The 25,720-nt window shown below is 43.5% G+C and overlaps 1 protein-coding gene and 2 non-coding genes across 4 annotated transcripts; 2 read left to right on the top strand and 1 right to left on the bottom strand.

Annotated features, from left to right (window-relative positions):
* Positions 1-8,785: 8,785 nt before the first annotated feature.
* Positions 8,786-8,859, top strand: Trnat-ugu (transfer RNA threonine (anticodon UGU)). The gene has a single exon. It is a non-coding gene; the product is annotated as a tRNA-Thr (tRNA).
* A 2,927-nt stretch (positions 8,860-11,786) lies between these two features.
* On the top strand, positions 11,787-11,859 carry Trnar-ucg (transfer RNA arginine (anticodon UCG)). Its single transcript has one exon. It is a non-coding gene; the product is annotated as a tRNA-Arg (tRNA).
* Positions 11,860-17,068: 5,209 nt separating this feature from the next.
* On the bottom strand, positions 17,069-24,413 carry Gpx5 (glutathione peroxidase 5). Of its 2 annotated transcripts, XM_075971064.1 has the most exons (5): positions 24,327-24,413; positions 21,379-21,532; positions 19,315-19,432; positions 18,385-18,484; positions 17,069-17,275 (listed from the first exon to the last, which is right to left on the bottom strand). In XM_075971064.1, exons 1-5 carry the CDS (start codon positions 24,411-24,413, stop codon positions 17,069-17,071), a joined length of 666 nt encoding a protein of 221 aa, XP_075827179.1. The 2 variants fall into 2 exon arrangements, with proteins under 2 accessions (XP_075827179.1, XP_075827180.1); XM_075971065.1 differs by lacking the exons at positions 17,069-17,275; positions 19,315-19,432 and having other exon boundaries at positions 18,423-18,484.
* Between the last annotated feature and the right edge of the window lie 1,307 nt (positions 24,414-25,720).

The following is a 25,720-nucleotide window of genomic DNA, read 5'->3' as shown; positions in this document are numbered from 1 at the left end:
GGTCCCTATAAGATTATCAGCACCCTAACCAGCAGGAAATAGCTTGGAAAACTATGCCCACATCCCCCCAAAATGGACTAAGGATGTTCTTGTTTAAACAAAAAAAAGATGGGGAAGTGGTGTGGGACATTCGTCTATATTCTGTCAATTATATTTTAACTACATGCTGGTTGGCCAGTAGGCAGGCAGGAAGTATAGTTGGGACAACCAGACAGGAAGTAGAAGCGGGTCAATGAGAACAGGAGAATGCTGGGAAGAAGGAAGCCCATTCCTCGGCAGTCTTGACCCATCCACAGAAGAAGCAAGATGTGACTGCCTTGCTGAAAAGGTACCGAGCCATGTGGGTAGCACAGATAAGAATAATGGGGTAATTTAGATATAAGAGTTAATGAGAAGCCTGAGCTAATGGGCCAATCAGTTTATAACTAATGTAGACCTCTGTGAGATTTCTTTGGGACTTAATGATTGCGGGAACTGGGCAGGACAGAAACCTCAGACAGTACTCAGGACTTGATCAAATTCTTACAAATGATTCAATTGGATTTAGTGACCATTCAGTCCCACACCTCATAAGAATCTATTTAGAGGAAAATGTTCTGATTATTCAAAACTGCTCAAATTAGAAATGTCCAAATATGAGCAATCAACAGAGAGACTGAAGAAGAAAGAAACATAGTGAGGGAAAAGCCATTCGGCAGCATCTCAGGCACCTCCTATCTATTGAGTATTCTGGATGAGGAGGGGAAAGTGGACTCCAAGGCTAGGATGTGGGAGGGTTCTTTTGCCCCAAGTCTTCTGGCTGACCCTGGTGTCCTACAGCCCTTTGTTCTTGCAGGATAGAGGCATCCATCCTCACACTGCCAGACCTGAGCACCACCCAATGCTTTCCCCAGAAGGGCATGCAGCTAGTAGAGCCATGGACCACGAGGGGATTTTCTCATGGCCACAATAGTGATTCACTGAGCTCTAAAATGCACCTACTTGTCAGGGGCAGCTAAGACAGGGAGGGCCACAGCTCTGAGTTGTTGCCTGTAGCAGTGAAGACTCCTGTTACTATTTCAGTGAGCCTGACTCAGGCAGACAAGATCTTTGGGTCTCCCATGGAAAAGAGTGTTCTGAAGTAGCAGTATGAAGCACCTCTTATCAACACACATTTCAAACCCAGATTTTTAAGCGTGAGGTTAAGAGAAAGAGATTCTCAGACACATAAGTGAGACAGTTTAGACTCCAGGTTCTCGAGCATGACTTCTGGGGGGCAGAATGTGTGTGTCACACAGTGTCTAAGTACTAGCTGTACATCCTATTGTGTTGTCTCTCAAATTACAATTTGAAATTATAGGGTGGCTCTGGAGATGCCTCAGATAGGATTATAATCTGATATGATACAATTAGGAGGCTCTGGGATTGCACCTTCTTTTATGAGAATTTATAACGAGAATTCCTAAATCTGCCGGTTTATAGTCAGGAAGGAGAAAGGCCTTAAGCAGGTGTTAATTGTAGGATTCTTTTTTTTTTTTGAGACCAGTTTTTTCTCAGTGTAACTTTGAAGCCTGTCCTGGAACTTACTCTGTAGACCAGGCTGTTCTCAAACTCACAGAGATCTGCTGGTCTCTGCCTCCCGAGTGCTGGGATTAAAGGCGTGCACTACCACAGCCTGACAATTGTAGAAATCTTGATTCTCAGGGGGCGAGAGACTTTAACCAGATGTCTGGGTAAAAGCTCCCTTTCCCTTCTCAAGTTCCCTTAATCTTCATCTCTATCTTTCTGACATGCAGTCTTTGTTAGTTTTCTGGAGCCAGGCTCCCATAAATTTGCTTCTAGGTGAAATTGGGTTTCCCATCTCCAAATGCAGAGAGTGGACAGGTTTTACAGTTCTTCTTCATGTCTGATATACAGTGACTAGAAAAAAGAAAACCGTGGTCTACAGAAGCCCGGACACTCTGCTATGCTTGGCTTAGGTTGTAGGGATGAGGGCAGAGGTGCAACAGAGGTGGGGGGTGTATGATGTAAATGAACTCTGATGAACTGTAGCCTGGTTAGTTGTGTGTTAGGCAGCTATTGCTTCATCTGATGCCAACTACTTTTATCATACAGAAAAATAATTCAGCAGAAGAATTCAATGGATACCTATAGTCATATTTCGTTTGTATTTTAATAAATAAAGCTTGCCTGAAGTTCAGAGAGTAAAGCACCCCCATTGGTCAGCCTGACAGACCAGGCAGTGGGTGATACACACCTTTAATTCCAGTATCCACACTAGTTTTCCATAGAAACTGGTCAGTTGTGGTGCACGCCTTTATTGCCAGCACTAGAGAGGAATATAAGATGGAGGAGACAGCTCTCGAACAGTCTCATCCTGAGATTCCTGGAGGCAGGATCGCCATTTGGGACTGAGATAGAGCCAGTGGCTGGCTGTTTTGCTTTTCTGATCTTCAGTTTGAACCCCAATAGCTGTCCCTGGGTTTTTATTAATTGTGCTACAGGCACCTTCAAAGAAAGACAAAAAGGAAAAGCAGCCTACTATACTGAATATTATGAAGAAACAAAAAGTTACAAATTTGGCTTCATTGTGTGACAGGCTTTGGCTTTAATTAACAGTGTAACCTTGGGACTGTCGGACCTTTTGGAGTGCCTTAATGTCATCTGTACAATGACAACGTTAACTGCATGATTGCAGAGGGTTGATTCAGGACCTAGAATTGTTGATACGTGAATAGTTTGAGAAGTTTTAGAACTGTGCTAAAGTTATTATTATTTTAAATTTTATTTAGTGTGTGGAGTATGTGTGTGTGTGCATCTGCCATGGTGCTTGTCTCTGAGGGACAACAGCAGGATTTGTTTTGTCCTCATGTCGTGTGGGTCATAGGAATGTCCATGTGCATCACCAAACTCCCTGACTGGCTGAGCCTTCTTGCCAGCTTCTCGTATCACCTCTTCCAGTCTATTTGCCTTCTATACCAATAATTTAAAAACATTATGTATATTTCCCGATACCTTTACATTTCTGTAATGATATTATCCAGACACTTGTTTGAAATATTTTTGAGTGAATTCTTAATGTGTATAATCTGGTATGTTAAGACATGTGTTTCTGGAATGTTAAATCTTTAATATGAAATCTGTCTAATTCTAAAATGAGTCAATGTACCGCTAAAATTGTTCCGGCTCAGGCATTCATTCTCCATGAATGTTGAAATAAAGGAGACCAAATTCGAAACATCTGCAGCCAAAACCAACAAGATGTAAAAACATACTGAACAACACGTAGTGGCTAGTGGCAGTTCCTCCTGTCATCTTTCCTCTGACTTGGAAATGGTCTATGTTTAGAAGTTACTATTGTGTGAATATCTTCCAATTTGTGCAGTTTTTGCTAAATTGCTTTATACCTTAGAAAATGGGGCATAGTATAACCCCAGTGGCACAAACATTAAGGGCCTCATTGAATAAATGGGACCTCCTGAGACTGAGAAGCTTCTGTAAAGCAAAGGACACTGTCACTAAGACACAAAGGCAACCCACTGACTGGGAGAAGATCTTCACCAACCCCGCAACTGACAAAGGTCTGATCTCCAAAATATATAAAGAACTCAAGAAACTAGACCGTAAAAGGCTAATCAACCCAACTATAAAATGGGGCACTGAGCTGAACAGAGAATTCTCAACAGATGAAGTTCAAATGGCCAAAAGACACTTAAGGTCATGCTCAACTTCCTTAGCGATCAGGGAAATGCAAATCAAGACAATTTTAAGATACCATCTTACACCTGTCAGAATGGCTAAAATAAAAAACACCAATGATAGCCTTTGCTGGAGAGGTTGTGGAGAAAGGGGTACACTCATCCCTTGCTGGTGGGAATGCAAACTTGTGCAACCACTTTGGAAAGCAGTGTGGCGGTTTCTCAGGAAATTCGGGATCAACCTACCCCTGGACCCAGCAATACCACTCTTGGGAATATACCCAAGAGATGCTCTATCATACAACAAAAGTATATGCTCAACTATGTTCATAGCAGCATTGTTTGTAATAGCCAGAACCTGGAAACAACCCAGATGCCCTTCAATGGAAGAATGGATGAAGAAAGTATGGAATATATACATATTAGAGTACTACTCAGCAGTAAAAAACAAGGACTTCTTGAATTTTGCATGCAAATGGATGGAAATAGAAAACACTATCCTGAGTGAGGTAAGCCAGACCCAAAAAGAAGAACATGGGATGTACTCACTCATATTTGGTTTCTAGCCATAAATAAAGGATCCTAGAGAAGCTAAATAAGAAGGAGAACCCAAAGAAAAGCATATAGGCATCCTTCTGAATATTAACCTTCATCAGGCGATGAAAGGAGACAGAGATCCACATTGGAGCACCGGACAGAAATCTCAAGGTCCAAATCAGGAGCAGAAGGAGAGAGAGCACGAGCAAGGAACTCAGGACCGCGAGGGGTGCACCCACACACTGAGACAATGGGGATGTTCTATTGGGAACTCACCAAGGCCAGCTGGCCTGGGTCTGAAAAGGCCTGGGATAAAACCGGACTTGCTGAACATAGCGGACAATGAAGACTACTGAGAACTCAAGAACAATGGCAATGGGTTTTTGACCCTACTGCACGTACTGGCTTTGTGGGAGCCTAGGCAGGTTGGATGCTCACCTTACTAGACCTGGATGGAAGTGGGTGGTCCTTGGACTTCCCACAGGGCAGGGAACCCTGATTGCTCTTTGGGCTGATGAGGGAGGGGGACTTGATTGGGGGAGGGGGAGGGAATTGGGAGGCGGTGGCGGGGAAGAGACAGAAATCTTAAAGAAAGAAAGAACGAACGAACGAAAGAAAGAAAGAAAGAAAAAATGGGGCATAGAGGGATTTGAATGTGCTACAGAAACATGGCAGTGATAAATTTTTAATGATGAGTGTAAAAGAAGAAAAACACTGATGTTGCAAACTGTTTGGAGAGAAATTATAAAAAAAATAATAAACAGTAAACTGTGCGTGATGGTTTACTCCAGCACTCTGGAGGCTGAGGCAGTGGGATGACCACATGTTCAAGGCCAGCCAGTCTTGTATACACATTGAGTTCCAGGCTAGCCAGAGATGCATTGTTAGAGGCAGCAGGGCAAGCAGTGATAGTGTTTGCAATCCGTACAGTCAGTAAGTGTATTGAGAAATGATAGATGAGCCTGGTGGTGTGTCAGTACTTGGATGCTGAGGCAGGAAGATCTCAAACGTGAAGCCAGGCTGAGTTGTTCCATGTCTCAAAAGAGAGGAAGGTGAGAGGTAGAAGATAATGTACAATGATGTCATCTGTGTGACAACATCTCATAGCAACATCTCACGATTCTGTGTCACATGGATGATGGTTTAATTTTGAATTTCCCAAGTCTACCAATGCCAGGCGGGCACAGCTGTTTCCCTTGGGTGTTGTGGGTCAGTTGTAGAGAACTAGTTGGTGAGTTTCTTATATTAGATCTTACATTTGTAAGCCACATTGTTTTCTTCTGCCTTACCTAAGAAAATTTGACAAGGCAAACGAGTTGAGTAGTTGGTATGAATGCAACGTGTTTCTTCAAGACTTTTTTCAAGAGATCAAATTTTGCAGGAACGTATTTTGGCCAGCCTGCTTCTACTTTATGTGGCACACCACACAGCACTAGGGGACTCATACTCAAAAAAAAAAAAAAAAAAGAAAGAAAGAAAGAAAGAAAGAAAGAAAGAAAGAAAGAAAAAACCGGCTGAGCAAGACGTGAGGAGCAAGCCAGCAAGCAGCATTTCTCATTGATCTTGAAGTTCCTGCCTCCAGGTTCCTGCCTGAATTCCCTCAGTCATGGATTGTTACCTGGAGGTGTAAAATGAAATGAACCATTTCCTCCTCAAGTTGCTTTTGCTTATGGTGTTTTTTTTTTTTCCTTTTTTTAAAGACAGGTTTTCTCTGTAGCTTTGGAACCTGTCCCAGAACTTGTTCTTAGTAGACCAGGCTGACCTCGAACGCACAGAAATATGCCTGCCTCTGCCTCCCCAGTACTGGGAATAAAGGCACGTGCCACCAGCACTCGGCTTGGTATATTAAATTTTAAAGTCAGGTTGTAGAAGACTACACAAGTACTGTTCCCTTCAGATAAAACCCACGAAGGGTGAGAAAAAGCAGCATAAATTAGAGATAGTATAGAATAGAAACATAAAGAGAGCATGCTCAGAATGCAATTGCAGGATTTTGAAGAGGACTTGGCTTGCCTGAGTAGAAGAGGGAAAGGGATGGCCGCTGGCAGTCAGTAAGTTCATGTTCTGCTCAGAGGAAGGGTGAAGGCTGCAAGGGCATCCCATGCACTGCTGTTTAAGTGACGCGCTTACGTTCTGTTATATAATTTCAGTGTTTAAAATGTAAATGGATCAGCTAATCTTTTGTTCAAATCTGACAGGAATTATCCCCAAACCAAACAGGTAAGGAAAAGAAATATCATGGAAGAATTAAAGTTACAGAGGAAAGCTGAAGAATTCAGTTACCTGCTCAGAGAGTGGATAGAAGAGGGGAGAATTCCAAAGCAAAAGAGATGAAACTAAACTTATATACAAGCTCTCATAGTGGCAAAGAGATGTTCTACTAGAGATAAAGGAAACAGCCAGCAGTAAGCGATTTGTGGCAGAATAAATTGTTTTTCAGAAACCTCATGAGAGATTTGACAACAGCAAGCTTTTACTGAGAGAAGGAGCTCTGAACGTGTTTTATTTCTGCTGTTGTGACTCCTCAGCACCACGGAGATGAGCGGCTTGGTCTCAATTAGGTTGCTTATTAGTTAGTCTTGGGAAAGTAGTTTTCCAGTTGTGTTTCTGCTGAAGTGGTTGAAAAACTGCCGCAGGGCTACAGAGTGAGATCCCATCTACCCTCACAGAAGCCGGAAGAGAATGAAGGGAAACCTGAGCTTAAAACAGAATCTTAAGTAACACGCGTGGGAAATCCCATGTGGGCCATAAGAGTGTGTCGGGAATAATGCGGAGTTATTGTATGTGGACTTGGCAGCCTCCAGAACTGTGGATATGTTCCTTCTTTATATGCCGTCCAGTGCATTCTTTTGGCTATGACATCATAAGCCAACCAAGGCAGCCTTCGGCATTCTGCCCTCAGCAGCACAAGTGACAGGTTAACTTTCATTCCCCTACTCAAAGTCCTCCCACGGCTTCCTGCCTCGGAGCTCTTGTGGTAGCTCAGGATGGCATCTGATATCACATACTTTCTGTTTTGTTTTTCTCCAAAATCAATATCATTTCTCTCTAATTATCTTCTACTCCCTCCGCCCCCCGTTAGTCCGGCTCTCAAGAGCACCTTTCATTCATCCCTCCTCATGGGCTGCACCTCCATGGTTTCCTTCTCTATTACTCCTCTTAGCACATGCGGTGCCTACTGTAGATTATATTGATGGAATTCCCCACAGTGCTCACAGCCATCTCGCTTCTCGCTTCCTCCCGCTACCCCCTTCTTTCTTCTGTCCTCTTTTTGACAGGTTCTCTTAACCCAGGCTGGACTGGAGCTCCCTGAGTACCCAAGGCTGGATGGGTACCATATTCCTGTCTCAGCTTCCTGATTGCTGCAATTATAGATGGATTTATAGATATACAACACCACCCTCTGCAGAATTCAATTTTCCTTTACAGGATTGATGCATTCAATATTTCATGTATTCAAACCTACAAGTTTAAAGCCATAAACCCCAACATTTTCAACATAGAGAGGGAGAGGAACAACAACAACAAAAAAATGAGTCAAGCATCTCTCTGAGTTTTGCAAACAGAATGACTAGCTGTTCAATGGAGTAAACCATTACCAGAAAAAAATCATCTGCTGTCACTTCCTGGGTGAGATTCCTCTGCCCACTGCACAGCCATAGGCTGAGCCCGTTGGACTCAGGTTGGGGTAATGAAATGTAAACAGAATTAATACAGTAGTGTTGGATGGAAACCACAGTATCCTCACTCTGCCCTGCTGAGAGCAACGTTTTGGGTCCCTCTGGAGATCACTTTAAAGTGTGTATGTGTGTGTGTGTGTATAAAACTTTATGATCTGCTCCTAATTCTGAAAATGTGGCCTTCCTATACATTGATTGTCCTAATAAACGACAGTAAGAGTAAAGGGGGGATTTTAAAATGAAAAGATACATCAGTATTTAAATAAATAACCAGCAAATTTCCCCCCAACATTTAAAGAAGATAATTAAACAAGATAAGCAAGGTGTGACGGCTCACACTCTAACCCCAGAACTCACAACGCTGAGACAGGAGAATTGGAGGCGAAAGTGAGAACTTATTTCAAACAAAACAAAACAAAACAAAATTATTAGCTAAGCAAGTAAACAGCCGCGATCAAAAGGGAAAGATGGAAAACGAGAGTAGGGTAAATATACCCCCGACACCGGGATTCGCAGCAGAAGTGGTATGAAGATTCAGAAGTCAGAGAGTGGGCTTCTGCCAGGTTGGAAGGTGTCCTGTACCGCGTTCCACCTTTCCGGGGACTTGCTCTGTGGGAGCAGGGGCCTTATGGGGCTGATGAAGGCTGAGTGTTCTTATAGGCAGTTGATATTCTTGGTCTTTTCAAGGATAATACACAATACTTTGAAATAAAATCTTTTCAAGGATAATACACAATAATTTGAAATAAAATCTATAATAAATTGAAATTAAATCTATAGTAAGAAGAAAAAAAACCCTAAAAATACATTTAAATTATTTCAAAAAAAAAATGAACAAAGTGACTGTCAGACATTAAATAGTGGTTTATTTGGGAAGCCTATACCGCAGTTGGCTCCATGGCTTAGTTGGTTAAAGCGCCTGTCTTGTAAACAGGAGATCCTGGGTTCGAATCCCAGTGGGGCCTGCTGAGCATTCTTTTCTTCCTGAACCTTTCAAAGGAGCGGTTCGCCTTCTTGAGATTGACGGGATAACAGAACCCAGACTTCGCAACACCTCTCTTTAGCAACAAATGAATAGGAGACAAAGAATAAAAGGGGAACCGAGCACTAAGATCCTTTTTAGGAGCGCTGGTTTGTACGTGCGCTCTGGGCGCACAGTGGCCCGGCAGTGGGAGGGAGGGGCACGGGGCACCGCAGCTGATGTTCCAAAACTAGAAAAGGCTTCGCCCAGCCTGGAAGTTGCTGTGGGACTTGGAGACTCGAGCCGATTTGAGGGAACTCTGACCGATGGCCAGTTATAACAATTTGGAAAGAGCACCTTCTGCTGCCCAGTTCGGAGGCTTCTGCTCCTAAAGCAGAGAGCTCCGGTTGTTGGTTGAGTGAGTGAGCGAGCGATTTGATGCCTCCTGTCTGTGTTTTCTGCCTTCAGGGTTAAAGGCAGCCTCTTTCTCTCCGCCTCCTCACAGTTTCTTTCAGGTTTTTTTTTTCTTGCTTTGCGATTCAGTAGCGGGTTTGGGTCTAAGTCTTGATGACGCTTGGGGATTGAGGAATGCTTAGTGTAAACTACTGGTCCAGCGCCGGTGCAGAAGGGGTCGCAAGTACAGAAGGGATCCTTCAAAACTTCTGAATCAGTCGGCGAGGGGAGCCCACTTCTTCTACCCATTTGGCTTCCCGCCCCCTTGGCTTCCCTGTTTCAGCTCAGGTTTCCGTGCTGAAGAGTCCAGAGACTGTCCTTAGCAGGGATGCTTTAAGTGTTTCGGCCGGGCGATGGTGGCTCAAGCCTTCAATTCCAGCACTAGGGAGGGAGGCAGAGGCTGGAGGAGCTCTGTGAGTCTACAAAGTGAGTTCCAGGACAGCCAGGGCTACATTGTCATTTTTTTTAAAAAATCCTTATGTTGTTTGTTTGTTTGTTTGTGAGCCAGGGATTCTCTGTGTAGCCCTGGCTGGACTTGAACTCACAGAAATCTCCTACCTCAGTGTGGCTATTTCTCAGAAAATTAAGAAACAACCTTCCTCAAGACCCGGGAATACCACTTTTGAGTATATATCCAAAGGATGCTCAACCATGCCATAAGAACATGTGCTCAACTATGTTTATAACAGCTTTGTTTGTCATAGCCAGAACCTGGAAACAACCTAAATGCCCCTCGACGAAGAATAGATAAAGAAGATGTGGTACATTTACACAATGGAGTACTACACAGCAGAAAAAAATGACATATTGAAATTTGCAGGCAAATGGATGGAGCTAGAAAACATCATATTGAGTGAGGTAACCCAGACTCAGAAAGACAAATATGTACTCACTCATAAATGGCTTTTAGACATAAAGCAAAGAAAACCAGCCTACAATTCACAATTCCAGAGAACCTAGACAACAATGAGGACCCTAAGAGAGACATACATGGATCTAATCTACATGAGAAGTAGAAAAAGACAAGATCTCCTGAGTAAATTGGGAGCATGGGAACCATGGGAGAGGGCTGAAGGGGAGAGGAGAGGAAGGAAAGAGTGCAGAGAAAAATGTGTAGCTCAATAAAATCAATTTAAAAATTATCATGTTTTTAGGTCTCAGAGTAAGTTTGGATCCTGGTTGTACATTGACCCTTGTCAAGCTCTGTGGGCCACTAAGGTGGCTCACGGTCAGAGGTTGTTAGACCTCGCTTTCCTACAGCGCAAGGGAAAGAAACCGCAGGGTCAGAGGAGGTGGTCTCCGATTGGTCAAGCTTTTTAGAAAATCAGGTTTCTTCCACACTTCCAAAGTTGGGGAAATGAGTCCCAGATGACTATGACTGGAACCTCAGTATGGCTGAGGAAAGAAATGGCATGGTGTTTCCCGGTGCATATATATATATATCAGCTTGGAAGCTGAGGACTTCCGTGGGGGTGCAGTCCCACGGTGGCAGTCTCACGTCGGAGAGCCCACGGGGCTGGGAACCTCAGCAGTCACACCCTGGCACGGAAATCCTAGAGAATTCGTGGTCCTTAGGTCAAGGATGGGAGCCCGGAAACACTGAACGAAACCAGCCACGGTAAATAATCTCCCTTCTACCTAGTAGGTTTGTTTATTTATTTTGTTTTTGTTTTTGAGGCAGTGCTGCTACCATATTCAGGGAGAGTCTTTCCACATCATTTAAGGCAATCAGAATTATTCCTCAGGTGAGGCTCCCTACGTCCGCGATTCCGAGTGGCAAGTTGACAAAGGATCAACCGCTACACTCTACTCCCTCTCTAGGGGTCACACTGGAGAACACGTAGCAAGGTTTACCGACTGCGTGGTGGGCTGGGGACAGGCGCGCAGGGCAGGGTTACAGGGAGGGTCTTTCTTCTCCCTTTACAGGATTATCACTTATTCCCAGAGGGTCTCAGACCTGACTGAACTGGCCAACCACGTGGAGCAAAGATTAAAGAGGGATGATGAATTTTTTTTTTCTTTACTAAATTCCTATTTCTTTACTAAAACCCTTATCAGTTGAGAGGCACGTGGAGCGATACACACTTTGGGGTGTTTGGAGAAATCTGAAATATATTCTTTTGGGGGGAGGTGGTTGTTGTGATTTTGTTTGTTTGTTTGTTTGTTTTGAGGCAGAGTCTCTTTTTGTATCCCTGGCTGTCCTGAAAAACACTATGTTGCCAAGATGGTCCTCCCTGCCAGAAATCCGCCCGCCTCTGCTTCCAGAGTGCTGAGATTAAAGGCAGGAGATCTGCATTTTACTTGCTACTGTGCTACGTCCAAGGTGTGTCTTAAACTTTTAGGATATCAATTGCGTCTTTGGGATCATGTTCACCACAAAGAATGTGCGGTTCAGCTAAAACTAAGGACTGTACAGAGCCAGCCGACTGCTCACATTCTAGCCATTTGTTACACTTTTTCACCCTCTAGTTACCGTAGGACCACGTGGCCTAATGGATAAGGCGTCTGACTTCGGATCAGAAGATTGAGGGTTCGAATCCCTTCGTGGTTGGTATTTTTTCACCTCCCCTTTCTGCCGCTTCAGCCTGAATTGTCTCGCTACAGTGACCACTCGCTTACAAGAACTGTGTGATGCGAGTTTGGAGATGACTGTGTTTCAGACGGACTGTGCGGGCAGCAGAGCTGGTGCGTGCGTACCGTGGGGTGGGAAGGGCCTAACGGGGGCGGGATGGATACAGTCTGTGTGTAGAAAGTCTTACGAGCCTTGAGAATGTTATTTTTCAAGTCCATTTAAAGGTTGCCCCATTGGAAAGGAAAATATCTCACAACTCAAAAAAGCTGGATCACACACGTTAATCAGGTGGATGTGGAGGAGTCTGAGAAACCAAAATAATCTGAGGAATCAGAGAACAGACTTTTAAAACTCTGAGAAGATGGACGCGGGATGGACGCCAAGAGGACAAAAGGCTTCTATAAAAGGACACTAATCCTAACAGGTGAGTTCGAATAGAGGAAATGGACACATCATTAGAAAATATGGTGAGTCAAGTTACATTCAAGCTAATTATGAATAATCTTAAGTGATTAAATAAATTGGGCTATTTGTCATCCCCCCTCCCCCTCCCTGAGACAGGGACCTTGTAAGCAAGGTATACTCTTTATATTACCGAGGATGACCTTGCATTCTTGCTTTTCTTGTTTACAGGAGCATACATCAATAATCTCGACCCCCCACCTAATAAATAAAACACCAAACAAATAAAGAAAGAAGGAAAAGAAGAAAGGAAAAAAGGAATTAAGGAAGGAAGAAATAAAGAAAGAAAGAAAGAAAGAAAGAAAGAAAGAAAGAAGAGAAAAAAAGAATGTCCCAAATACACAGGATGATGCAGTGGTGGCATTTTCTTTTTTTTCTTTAATATGTTTTTAATTAAAATAGAATTATTTTGTTTTTCCCCAATTTTCTCCCTCCAGTCCCCCTCAGCTACACTCCTTTGAATCTTTCCGATGTTCTCACCTCCACACTCAAGTTCTCAAATTGATACCTCTTTTTCTTTCATTATTGTTACATATGTGTATATGTGTGTGTGTTGTGTGTAACCTATCGAGTCCATTGTTATTGATGTGCATATAGTTACAAGACCGAGCACTCTGTGAATAGTGAATAGGAGGGCTTATCCTTGGAGAGGCTAGTTCTCCTCCCAGCAGGCATTAGTTGCCTATATTTCTTTGTCTACAGGTGAGACCCTCAAATTTTCCTTTCTTTCCATTTTTACATGTCCATTGATAATGCCAATTGTTCTAGTCTCATTTAAACAGTCATTTCTAAGAAAGACTGTTTTGTAGCAGACTTCCTGGTATTCCAGCCCCTCTTTAGTGGTGTTTCCTGAACGTTAGATGCAGGAACTGTAGGAGATATAGATGTATCAGTTAGGGCTGGACTCCCCCATGATCTGCTGCTATCAAAATTAGTCATCTTAAGTCTGTCCTACCAACACTGGGCCCCCCAGAGTCCATACCACTGACACCTGAACCTTGGTTTTTTGTTTTTGTTTTGTTTTTACTATGGCTTCTTTAAATACAGCATTTAAAATCTCTAAATGCCATTAGAAATTATTTTGATAGAAATCACCTTGGCTGAACAAAAGATGGAGTTAGGCAGGTGCATGCAGACCAGTCCTGTCTGTCACTGTGAGTTTTCCACTCCTGGGAAATTGTGGCCTGTCTCCACGGTCCTCACTCTGCAGGCACTTAGTCGCTCAGCTGCTCAGCTCTCTTCTGCAGCACAAGTGGCTCCAGCCCCTCCAGACACTCCCCTTAGGGTGTGACCTAGGACTGTTGAAGATACTTTGCTGCCATGAAGCAAACGCTTTTAGACTCTTAGCACCCAATGCTACCACTACTTAGTATCATTAAGAAAAGAAAAACACTTAACATATGCAATGTGGCCAAAGCAAATGCAGAAAGAAAAATAAAATAATTGTTTTTAGAGTTTCTAAAATTTCAATTTTCTTTTTAGGCAGCCCCACAGTAGCCCAGGCTATCCTCTACGGGTCTCAGCAATACTCTTTTTTAAGCTTCCCAGTTTCTGGGATTGCAGGCATGCACCATGAGGGCTACATTTGTTATTTTATTTCAGGGTTTGTTTCTTCTACCACCACCTTTTTCTGTGAAAATTTGCAGATTGAGATGAACTTTTTTAAAAAAAATACTTTTTGTTAGGGCTGGAGAGATACCCCAGCAAGAGAGCACTGGCTGCTTTTGTAGAGGTCCTGGGTTCAATTCCCAACTCTCACATGGTGGCTCCCAAGCTTCCGTCACTGTGGTTCCATGGGATGCCATGGCCTCTTCTCAGTCTGCAGATAGATGAGCATGCACACAAAACACCCATGTACATAACATTAGGAAAACATTTTTTAAAACACTTTTTTTTTTGTTAAAATACTCAACAATGTTGGTGGCCAGAGGGTTTGCTCAACCACTTAAAGGTGCTTGTCGAGATGGAAGGAGAGAGCTGACCCCAGAGTTACCCTCTGATGGCTACACAGGTGCTATAGCGTGGGCTCGCTCCCCACCCCCAATGACACACACACACACAATGATTTTAAAAATTAATATATAAGAATTATTCAAAAATATGACTAAGATGACCTATGTCACTGCACATTCATTTTTCAAACTTGTAACGACGTAAACGAATGCAGACAGATTGTAAAAATATATATACAGCTTTAATGGCGAAATAGACTTACAGAACCACCGTTCCCGTGGGGACCAGGAAAGCAGAAGAGAGGGCTGGGAGCACGCTAGCCAAATTTATAGGCAAACATTAGCCCGAGGCGAACACGCCCCCTAAGGGGCGGGACTTATCCCTACACAAACTGAAGGTTTATTCATCAGCATTGCTGTGAGGAATATTCACAGGGGGTCCCCAGCATTACTTGGTAAATGTACTCTGATGTGCCTCACTCTCTGTTGACAGAAGTCTCTGTCCCACCTGGTCCCACAGCCATTCAGTCCCAAAGAAACACACAAAGGCAGATGTTTCCCTGTTCACACAAGAGGCTTTCTAACGATGCTCAGGGGTCTTAGCGAGTGAGCCTGCAACCAGGGACTTCAGTTTTATGGAAGCTGGGTATGCTTGTGTATTAAAGCATTTGGTGTCTAGATGACCTAGCCTTTCCCATCAGCATCTTCACCTGGCGCAGAGGGAGCACAACTTAAATTTGGAATTTAGCTTAGTTCCTTCGTGCTGTTGAGTAGCAGAACATGAGCGATGTTGTTGCTATCATTTCTCTCTCTCTCTCTCTCTCTCTCTCTCTCTCTCTCTCTCTCTCTCTCTCATTTGTTTTGAGGCAGGGTCTCACGATGTGACTCAGGCTGACCTTGACTGGGTGACTCTCCTGTCTCAATACTGGGATTATAAATGTGCATAAATAAATAAATAAATGAGATTTTTTTAAAAGGATCCAGGAGTCATGGTTTCACATTTGCCTTCATGTCATGATGTGTCACCACAATTGTTCACTGTGTTCAACCAAATTGTTGATGTCCTTCAGGAATGGCCATTCTATTATCACACATGGCTTTGAGTACCAGGATATTACTAGTCTGTATCCCTCCAAGGTAAGCTGTATCACTCAGGTTGAGGGAAGCCTTAATAATCACACAGTTACTTTGTGCCAGCAGCTATTGGTAATATATTCATTTTCTAATTACTAACCAGGCGGTGGATAATTTAATCTAAAAAAAAAATCACATTAACATCTTTTCCTTTGATGTGATTTTTTTGTGTTTGATAACAGTACATTGGAGTTCCTAGGAAGAAGATTGTGAGAACTGAAATAGAGATGCTAATTCATCCTGATTATTGGGTTACTGGAGTTGTGACTCAATGTCTGCAGCATCTGCCTATCATGAGCAATTTCCAGTTTGACACCCAACATTTCAAGAAAAAATTTACAAGGACATTAGTGAATTGTCAACACCTAGGCTTGGGGTTTCCGTTGATGGGATTATTCTGAATTTGATGCTCACCCTGAATGAAGACTAAAACACACAGCAAACTAGAGAGTGGACTTTACTGGAGAGAAAGACTGGGATGCAGGGCAAGGACAAAGGCGGACCAGTCAATTCCCCTCGCATCTCTGGAACTGATGGGGTCTCAGCTAAACCCTTGCAGCTAAGTCTTCATGGGATAAACTTGGTTTGAGACAATTCCTAAAAATAACTTCCAGCCACAAACCATCAGGGGACAACTTTCTAGACACCTGGAAGGATAAATACTGTCCCTGAGGAGGTTTGTAATCTGGATGTCACCGATACTGCAAGCAGGAAGAGAGAGATTTAAACATAAGCACTGATTAAGAATGAATCACAGAGGTCTTGGATGCTTCAGAAAACATTTTATTAGAAATAATATGTCTAGTTCTGAAGTTGAGGAGTCCCAGGTTGTGTGAGAGGACCCTGCCCTTCAGGCGATATAATGTACCATCACTAACTGAACCACTGAAGATCAGACAGGAAGGAACACTTGTAGAATCAGAGATGAGTTTGGCTGGGATCCTGGCAGGAGGGAGACAGACACCTTCCTCCTGTGTGAGTCAAATTGCTCCCACTCGCCCACAGATGGGCCACAGAAGGGCCCACAAGATGAAAACCGAATCAAAAAGGCATGTGAACATACAACACGTTTGTATCAGGAGACAAAAATTTTAGGAAGAAGGACCTAGACTGTCTCACCAACCTCCACAACTATTCCTGCACCTTCAGGCTGGAAATAGAAGGAATCAGAATGGCCAAGGAGACACTTCCTCCAGACACAAAGTCCAACCAAGCTATTCTCATATCCTTTGATGAATTTGAGTGGTTCAATATGGTTGTGTTGTTGTTGATGGAATTTTTTTTTTTGAGACAAGGTCTCTTGTAGCTCAGACAGCTACAAGGAACTCATGTTTCTATTGTCTGTTTGCTGAGTGCAGACATTATAGGTGGTGAGTGACACACCCAGCCAAATCTATAACTGGGATCTCTCGATCTAGATTTTTTTCTTTTCTTTTGTTCTTCAACTCGTATATCTTACAAGGAAAAATCTCTGCCACTTCCCAGGCATAAATCCACTTTGTGCAGGGGAGTTTAGGGAAGAGACTTAGGCAGTTTAGGGGTGACTTGGGCCGGTAGAGTCCATTTAAGTAGAGTGTGTTAAGAAGACGGATTTTTTTTCAGAGCAGCTCTCTAGGAGAGAAATAAGTAGCATGGCCTTCCTACATGGTTTTGAACTGCCTCAGGTACGCCACGATATCAGCCTTGACAGTGCTGACAGGAGCAAGGTGGGACCAGCGCATGACAGGGACCCCACTGGGTCCCACCAGGAACTTCTCGAAGTTCCAGCGGATGTCATGCACTTTCACTGGCTCCCAGGAGATGTGCTTTTTTGTGCTCACAACCTCTGAGGGGTGAGGACAGGAGTGCTGCAGCGGAGGAGCAGAGAAAAGAAAACACATGATTTCTGTTTCTCGATGGTCCAGGCTATCGTCGCTCACTGGCGATCCCTCCCTGTGAGTCTCAAACATCTAAAACACACGATTTCTGTTCCCAGATGGTCCAGGCTATTGTCGCTCACTGGCAAGCCCCTCCCCGTGAGTCTCAAACATCTTCGCCTCCTGTGGTTCCTGCGAAACCCCACAGGCTCTGCTAGTCACCAAGAACGCTGCTGACACCATAGCCTAACTGCATGCCCTCATTCTTTCTCTCACAGTCACATTGCATAGGTTAAGATGTATTGCTTTTCAAACTTTCATTTCTTCTTGTTTTCTGAAACAGGGTCTCACACAGCCCATGCTGGCCTCAAACTCAACATATATCTGAAGTTGACCTTGAATTCCCGATCCTCATGACTCTACCTCCCAAATGCTGATGTCAGATAAATAAGATTGTGCAGGCTCATTTTCCTTTTTTTGGGTGCAAAGTGAGTGACTTGAACTAGAATATTCTTTCCAAGGTCTAGGGTTCTATGAACTTGTGGAATTTCAAAAAATACCTTTGGGGAACAGCTTAGAGCTACTTTAAGACTTTATCAAAGAAGAAAAAAGACTAAACCACATTTTGTCACTTAATTAAAAAGAAACATAAGAATAACTCACATGTGGTCCATGACCTTCAAATAGAGGGCAATCATAAAAATGAGATGGGTGGACTTTATGGAGCCACCCCTGCTCTGTTTCATCAGTCCATGGAGAGCCGTACAGTTGTAGAGCTCTGAGCTCTTCATGTCGTTACTATGTAGCCTATCCTATAGGTGGCAGACAGCCATCAAAACATGCCTTGAATGAGTGAGGGAATGCACATCAGTGAGCAATGGGCCAAGTAAAAGCTGCCACTGCACACAGCTGTTTATTCCTCCCCAAACCAGAGTCCTACACATGGAAAGACTAGCAGGGGATTTCATCCAGAAAGATCAACCCACTTCCAGGAATGAACCCTTGGGTCTGTTTCTACCATAACCAACAAATGGAAATTTTAAGCCCCCACGGGAAGCTAGCAAGATTGGGAGTGATCCATATTCCAGCAATTCGCTCACCTTCAGGAAGGTGAAGATTTTCTGTTCTTTTTCACCGTTTACATCGCCTTTCGCAAACAGCTGGAAATTAGGTATATATCCTCCTCCTGGACGAACATACCTGCAACGAGTCAAAGGGTGGGCCGTGAAGGTGAACGTTATGACAGGACATCCAGATACAGACAGAGGAAGAGCAGAAAGAGCCCGGGATTTGGTGGGGTGGTGGTGGGATGATGTGGGACTCCCCTCGGGATGCTATGAATATGTTTTATTGCCATTGGTTAATTAAAAAGCTGCTTTTGGCCAATGGCTTAACAGAATATAATCAGGCTGAAAAATATATAGAAAGAGTAGGCAGGGTCAGAGAGAAGCCATGTAGCCGCCGCTGAAGAAGACAGACACCCAGAACTTTACCAGTAAACCACGAGCCTCGTGGTGATGCACAAATTAATAAAATGGGTTAATTTAAGATATAAGAACTAGCTAGAAATACACTTAAGCTATTGGTCAAGCAGTGATTTAATTAATACGGTTTCTGTGTAACTCTTTCGGGTCTGGGCGACCGGGAATGAACAAGCAGCTTCCGCTAACAGTGGCATGCAGGCGACAAAAGCCTGTTTTGCATGTTGGTCTCTGGTTGACTTCATATTTCTGATTTCTAGTCTATCTTTGCTCCTTTCGCTGCTTCTCTCTCAGGAGTAGCTGATCTCCAATTTCTCCACCATCCATCCAGGTCTCAGTCGGGAGTGAAGAGAGGCTCCATGGACCCCGTCAGATTCTCATCAATTAAAATCTGCTTGCAGGTGCCCCTGAACCTATGAATTACCACCCTCCCAGGAGGCTTGGAGGCCCTGAGAGGCTTGTGAGACAGAGAAGGTGACAAGGGGTCATGGGAACTCCTTTATTATAATTGACAACAGTCTGGCCCCCTACAACAAGGCAGGTACTTACTTGAGCCCAGGAAGAATCTCTTTATTTTCTCCTGGTTCTTGCTTTCCAAACTGGTTGCAGGGAAAGCCCAACACAACCAAGCCGAATGGCTTCAAGTCCTTCTGCAGTGCACTGAGTTCTGTGGTTAGAAAAGGGACGACATGATGGCCTGACCTGGAGACCCCACATCAAGGAAGGATCTATTGAGTCTGTTTCTACTATAACCAACATGTGGAAATTTATATAGCCCAGGCTGACCCCATGGGTTGGTCATTTTACAGAGAAGGAAACAGAAGGAGAAAACGATCTGATCAGAAAGGCTAAAAGTCGTGACTTAAGTTAGATGTGCATTCTGAGCCCCTTAGTTATGGTCCAACATTTCTCAAGCTCACAATTATACCCAGTCCTTTTTACAAACAGGGATTCCCAGGTTTCCTTTCTAATTCTTTTCCTCTGAGATGGAGCCTGCCCATGGTTGTTACTTAAAAGTCTGACACCATCTAAACAAAGCCAGCCAGAAATACTACAGCTCATTGTCTAGCCCTTCTTGTTGGGGAATTCTTTTCCTAAAGGAACAGGCACAGATGAGAACTGAGGCTCTCTTCTGGGTACAGGCTAGCTCATGCTGAGCAGGTGCAGACAATCTTGACAGGTAGCAGGAGCTGAGAGTTTCCAGCTGAACTTCCTGATACTCAGCAACTGCCCTGGGAGTCAAAGATAAGTTCTACCTCTAAAGACAGTCCTCAGAGTTGACTCAAAACACATACTTCGGTGCTCCTGTCCACCGCCATGAAGAGTTCCAACTGCCTGCTTTTATTAACTGTTTAGTCCCTTGACAAATACAAGTCAGTCACACTAGGATACAGCTTGGCCAACTGGCATCTCTCAAAGGCCCCTTTTAAAGTTAAAGATTGCCTCCCTATTTCCACACACTTTTCTCTCTTCCTTCCCATCCCTCTTGTCTTTACCAGGAAATCACTCCTCTCTCCAAGAAAGAGACAAAAAATTAGGAAGCCTGCCTTCAGCCCTTCGGGGGCTTTTCCCAGGATTATTTATTTGTTACATGTTAAGTGGAAATTAAATAAGTAGATTTCTTTTTTCTCTTTGAGATATGGTCACCCTATTAGCCCAGGCTAATCTCAAACTCTGAGCTTCCTTCCTCAGCCTTTGGAGTATAGGAACCACAGCTATGCCTTGCACGCCAGATTGTAAGTCATTTTTAAGATCCCTATAAACTGGTAAGATGAATTTTTTGTTTGATTAAAAAAATGAGGAGTTGGACTGACTTCAAAAGGACTTTATTAATTTAGAAGTCATCAAATAAAGTTTACAATATTGACAACGGGAGTGTCGGAAGAAAGAATGTCTTCCACAAACATGACAGTATTCTCAGAGGGGTAAGAAGGAAAACGGTTTTCACTCTAAGACTTTTTGTTCCTTTAACTTTGATCCTTATGAATACATTACTTCTGCAAAGCATGCTGCACACCATAATAATTCACAAGAAGGCCGGAAGCCTCCTCCACCAAGCTCTACTCTGGTCATGTGGTAAACCAGGTATAAAGCTCCTGTGCCCCTCTCATGTTCATTGTAGATCTCCCTAGAACAGTCTCAAAAAACATGGCTCTTCCCTCCCGTCTTTGCCAAGGACTCTTATGGAACTTTCTGAGATATATCAAATCACTGATACATATTGGTTCCAATGGCAATCTCAAAGCAGACCCCCGTCCTACCCAAGGAAAGGGCCAGCAGTTTTGTTTTCTCCTGTAAAGACTTCTGTAAAGAGCTGAATGGTGTTTCAGATTTTGCAGATCACAAGCTCTTCATCCCTAGTAGCCACAGAACAGAACTACTGACCTCTGCCTTAGGATGGGAAAGCAGCCATAGGTGAGGATGTGCTGTGTTCCAATAAAGCCCATATGAAAAAATAAACTGCCTAGGTTTGATGTGTGGGCCATCACATGCCAATTTAAAACATCAGAGAATGAAGCAAATTACTATGACACATAGAATTGGAATAGAATTCCCAAGAATACAGGCAGCTGGAAATTTTTGTCACAAGGTCACATGGCTCTGAATTCTTACCAGGGTACTGAATTGTCAGACTGCAGTAGGTAGCCACGTTGACAAAGAGGACGTGCTTGCCTGCATACTGCTTGAACTGAACGCGATCCTTCCCATTGAGAGAGAGAGTCTCGTAGTCATAGATGGTGCCTTTCACGTCTTTGTAGCAATTCATCTGGAAGAGTTTTGAAAGCTTTGTTATGATTGACAACAGCACCCCCTGTCTGTTTGATCGGTCAAAACACGCATGAACAATGAAGGTGTTAACCAGGATGCAGAAACAAACAGGAATTGTGTAAGGGATTAGAAGACGGAACAGTGGGGCTTGACATACAATCATTGCTTTTTGTGGAGAAAGAAGTGGCAAAAGGGTTGTCTGTCACTCATCTCTTCCCCTGGCATGGCAGGAGACCAGGCCATGTGTGGATGAATCAGACTGAAAGGAACTAGAGAGCAAATGGCAGCAAAGAGAAAAGAACTTTGGCGTTTGTGAGGACTGTGGACAGCCATGTATTAAAGGCACGCTGCCTGCTTGCTCTCTGAGAGGGCTAGATTTTCAATGCTACAGTGCTTCAAGATGGCCTAGTTATTTCTCTTTCTCTAGGTCTTCTGACTTCTCAACCCGCTCAAGAGCATGATAGAATGGGGAGATCTCTAGCCTGGAATAAGATCTACCATTCAGAGTGTCTGTGAATCTGGGCAGCTCTCATTCCCGGGCCTCAGAGCTCCTCTCCCCAACAGTAAAACAGAACAAAGAAGTTCCCAGGTGTGTCATTCTAGAATCCAGTGCAATTTTCATGATAAAATTCTCTTACTGTCACTCTCTTACTCCTATGGTTGTCTTATGTCAACACTGTGGAAACTATGGTATGTGTCAAGAAAGGATGTGGGAAGCCCTAAAGCCTATCTCGGATCGAGACAGGCTAACCTGTCACATCTGAACACGTGTGAGCAGATTGTAAGAGAGCAGAAATAAGTTCTACACAAAATGCTCATTGCCTGTTCTCATGTTAAATTTCTCTATAAGGCAGGTCTTATGTTTTATTTCTGTCTCTGCCTTGCCTGGGCCCCTGCAATGCAAAGGTGTATGAATGGATGCTCACCAGCACAGCCAGGTCCACTCACAGTGCTAGGGAGGCAGAACATATATATAGAAATACAAGGAGTATAAAAAATCATGAAGAGAAAGCTACATGCCATCGACTGAGAAAGCACCGCTGAGTTGGCTAGAAAAAGATGGACTTAGACAGACGTCCCGGAAATGCAGTGCTGGGAAGGGTGTAGTCAGACCCATCTGCTCCCACCCAGAGAGGGAATAGTGCAAAACAAAGCCACAGTTCCAACCCTATACAATTGATGATCCCCTCACTAGCACTTGAGGCTGGAGGTCCTCCTCTCATGGGAAAGGCACTTTCTCTATGTAAGCTTTTGAGCCTTCCTTTAAATACACACACACATACATGCACACACACTTGCATATACCAGCAATACTCAGAACATATAAAAAGCACTCATTTTCACCTTCCTGGTGCCTGCTTCCAAGTCACACTATTTTGGGGAAGCAGATAGGGAGTTACAGCAATGAAAGTCATATTGAGTACTACAGTACAATATCTTAGAAAGACAGGACTTGAAGATTCATTTTAGTCCATCTTACCTATCTGGGAGAGGGAGGGTTTGAGGCATGGTCTGATCTTATCTAGGCCAGGCTGGCCTTCAAATTCACGTCAATTCTCCTGCTTCAGCTCTTTGAGTGTTCAGGGATGAACCACCATGCCCAGCTATTCCAGTTTATTTTTACCTCCAAAATTATATTTATTTATTTAATGTGCATGTGTATATGTGTGTAAATGTTGTGTGTGTGTGTGTGTGTGTGTGTGTGTGTGTGTGTGTGTATTTACATGTAGGAACCTGCAGAGGTGAGAAGAAGTAGAAGCAGTTGTGAGCTACCATGTAAGTGCTGGGAATTGAACCCTGGCCTTCTGTAAGAGCAGCAAGCACTCTTAATGGCTGAGTCATCTCACTGGCTCCTCCAGTTTATTCTGGATGATTATTCTGCTCTTCCAAATGTTTTTTGAATCTGAATATTAGGTCCCCATGCCCTCACACCAGGCTTTATTAAACACCGAGTCTCCACATCTAATCAGGCAGCTCTAAGTTACATAGGAACCATATCTTCCCAGAGCTGCCTTTTATAGAACAAATTATCTGCATAGTAATTTTTGATATCTCACCCTAGCTGTATAATATAACCCACAAATTAGGAATGGGTAGAATTTGTACCCCAGAAGTTATATCTCACTGTGTGAATGAATACTTGATTGCTGCTAGTGTCCCCTCTCATATATTGCTATTCTCCCGTGGACTGCCCTTTCTACCTCCACACAGAGATTGTTAAGGTCGCTGAGCTCCATATTGAGAGTAGCGCTAAGACTCGATTCTCAGACACCTAGTGCTCCACACAGACAGAGATTGTTAAGGTCGCTGAGCTCCATACTGAGAGTAGAGCTAAGACTCGATTCTCAGGCACCTAGTGCTGGGGCTCCAGAGCTCCAGATGGAATCGCTTTAGGACTCTGGCTATTGTTTCTCTCCAAGTGTTCCTTTAGTCTTAAAAATCCACATTCGTTTTTTGCTTTGTTTTGTTTTTCCATAATTCTCCTCCAAACCCCAGTTACCACCTACTGGAAGACCATGGTAGTTCTGCCTTCTTCTAATGGGTCTTGTAGGGGGCATCCACTTGGAGAAGTAGTGGAGAAAGGACCATTGCTAGGGAACCCTTTCTTCCTTATCCATATGCAACTCAACAACATATATTTATGAAAGTGAAGAGAAGAAAAATTTGGGGTGACCACCAGGAGAAGAAGACAGGCGTGAGACTCTGAGAAGAAGGATGGAAGGGCGAACTCGGAGCAGAGCCTAAGAGCGACCGTGTTCAGCTCTGCTGTGCTCTTTATGGCCCTTACTTACCTTCATCTTTTCTGGCTTGGAAAAGGTCTGCACATAGCTGGCTAGAAGAAGTGGGACAAGACAGAAGACTTTTAATTGCATAGTCATGACTAGTATTGTAGATCGCTGGTCTGAGAGCCTGGGGTGTTTGTATCTCCCAGTTTTTTGATACCTTGACAACGACCAGCCCACACCTGTTGAGACCAGTCAAAGGGCAGCAAGTATTCCTGTTCAGCAAACCCGGAGAATTTAAGTCATATCCTTGCCTACACACGCCCCCATGATCGCTTAGAGTTCAATAGTGTGGTGAGGGCCTGGAACTCATATAAATCCTGGCAGGATTATCAGAAAGTTGTGGCAAGTCCTTATAGCTTCTAGAAGCCTTAGCCAGTTTTCCAGAGTGGATGTGAATATTTAAATAAAGATAAACGTCTTGTCAAACAATTGGCATGGGTGTTCTATGTACCATTTCCAGGGCTTGAGATATGTAGCTCAGTGTACTGAAGCTTAGATGCTTAAGGCTCTGAGTTCAATGCGTAAGAATAACAACAAAACAGCCAATTAAGTACTTTACCCAACATTGTTATTTTAGCTTTAAAAAACCAAAGGATAGGGGCTGGAGAGATGGCTCAGAGGTTAAGAGCACTGGCTGCTCTTCCAGAGGTCCTGAGTTCAATTCCCAACAACCATATAGTGGCTCACAACCATCTATGATGAAATCTGGTGCCCTCTTCTGGTGTGCAGGCATACATGCAGGTAGAATGTTGTATACATAATAAGTAAATCTTTTTTAAAAAAAAAAAAAACTAAACTAAAGAATAGAAATTAGGGCTAGTCTTGCAACGGTCTTGAATTTGGTTTCCATCACCCACATCTGGTGCCTCACAACTACCAGCAACTCCAGCTTTTTAGGGGATCTCAAGCCTTTTTCTTGCCTCTGAGGGTACCCACATAAGCATGCTCATACATACAGAGGGAGGGTACCCACATATGCATGCTCATACATACTGACAGAGGGACACACGCACACATAAGTAAACAAAACAAAAATTTATAAAAATAAGCTTTAAAAGCCCTAAAGGATAGAACCTTCTGCTCAAGAGAACTTGGGGGTGGGGAATGGGGCAGGAATTGAGAACAAACCACAACACAATGATATGCTCATTATAGAAACACTCTCGAGGATTTATAAATCAGTAATTTTTAGAAAATCTCATCCAGAGGGAAATGGGCACAATCCAGTGGTGCCTGTGGCAGGAAATGTTCTCTCTCTGCAATAATCAAAGGGTTATGAATAGGAAGAGATGTATCCGTGTTTATCAGATTGGCACAAGTTAAAAGGAATGCTGGGACCCAGCCTGGGTACAGCCTGGCATTGGGTGCTCCTGCATACTAGATGGGTGGTGGGGAAAACA

This window comes from Microtus pennsylvanicus, chromosome 4 (assembly GCF_037038515.1).
Source record: "Microtus pennsylvanicus isolate mMicPen1 chromosome 4, mMicPen1.hap1, whole genome shotgun sequence".
NCBI classification, from domain to species: domain Eukaryota; kingdom Metazoa; phylum Chordata; class Mammalia; order Rodentia; family Cricetidae; genus Microtus; species Microtus pennsylvanicus.
Note: the sequence above shows the minus strand (reverse complement) of the source record. Positions and strands in the feature narration are given on the sequence as shown.

Coding starts and splice junctions, on each gene's coding strand:
- Gpx5 (XM_075971064.1), bottom strand. CDS start 24,413: ATGACTATGCAATTAAAAGTCTTCTGTCTTGTCCCACTTCTTCTAGCC. Junction 21,533..24,326: donor CCAAGCCAGAAAAGATGAAG/GTAAGTAAGGGC, acceptor AAACTCTTCCAG/ATGAATTGCTACAAAGACGT. Junction 19,433..21,378: donor TCTGACAATTCAGTACCCTG/GTAAGAATTCAG, acceptor TTCTAACCACAG/AACTCAGTGCACTGCAGAAG.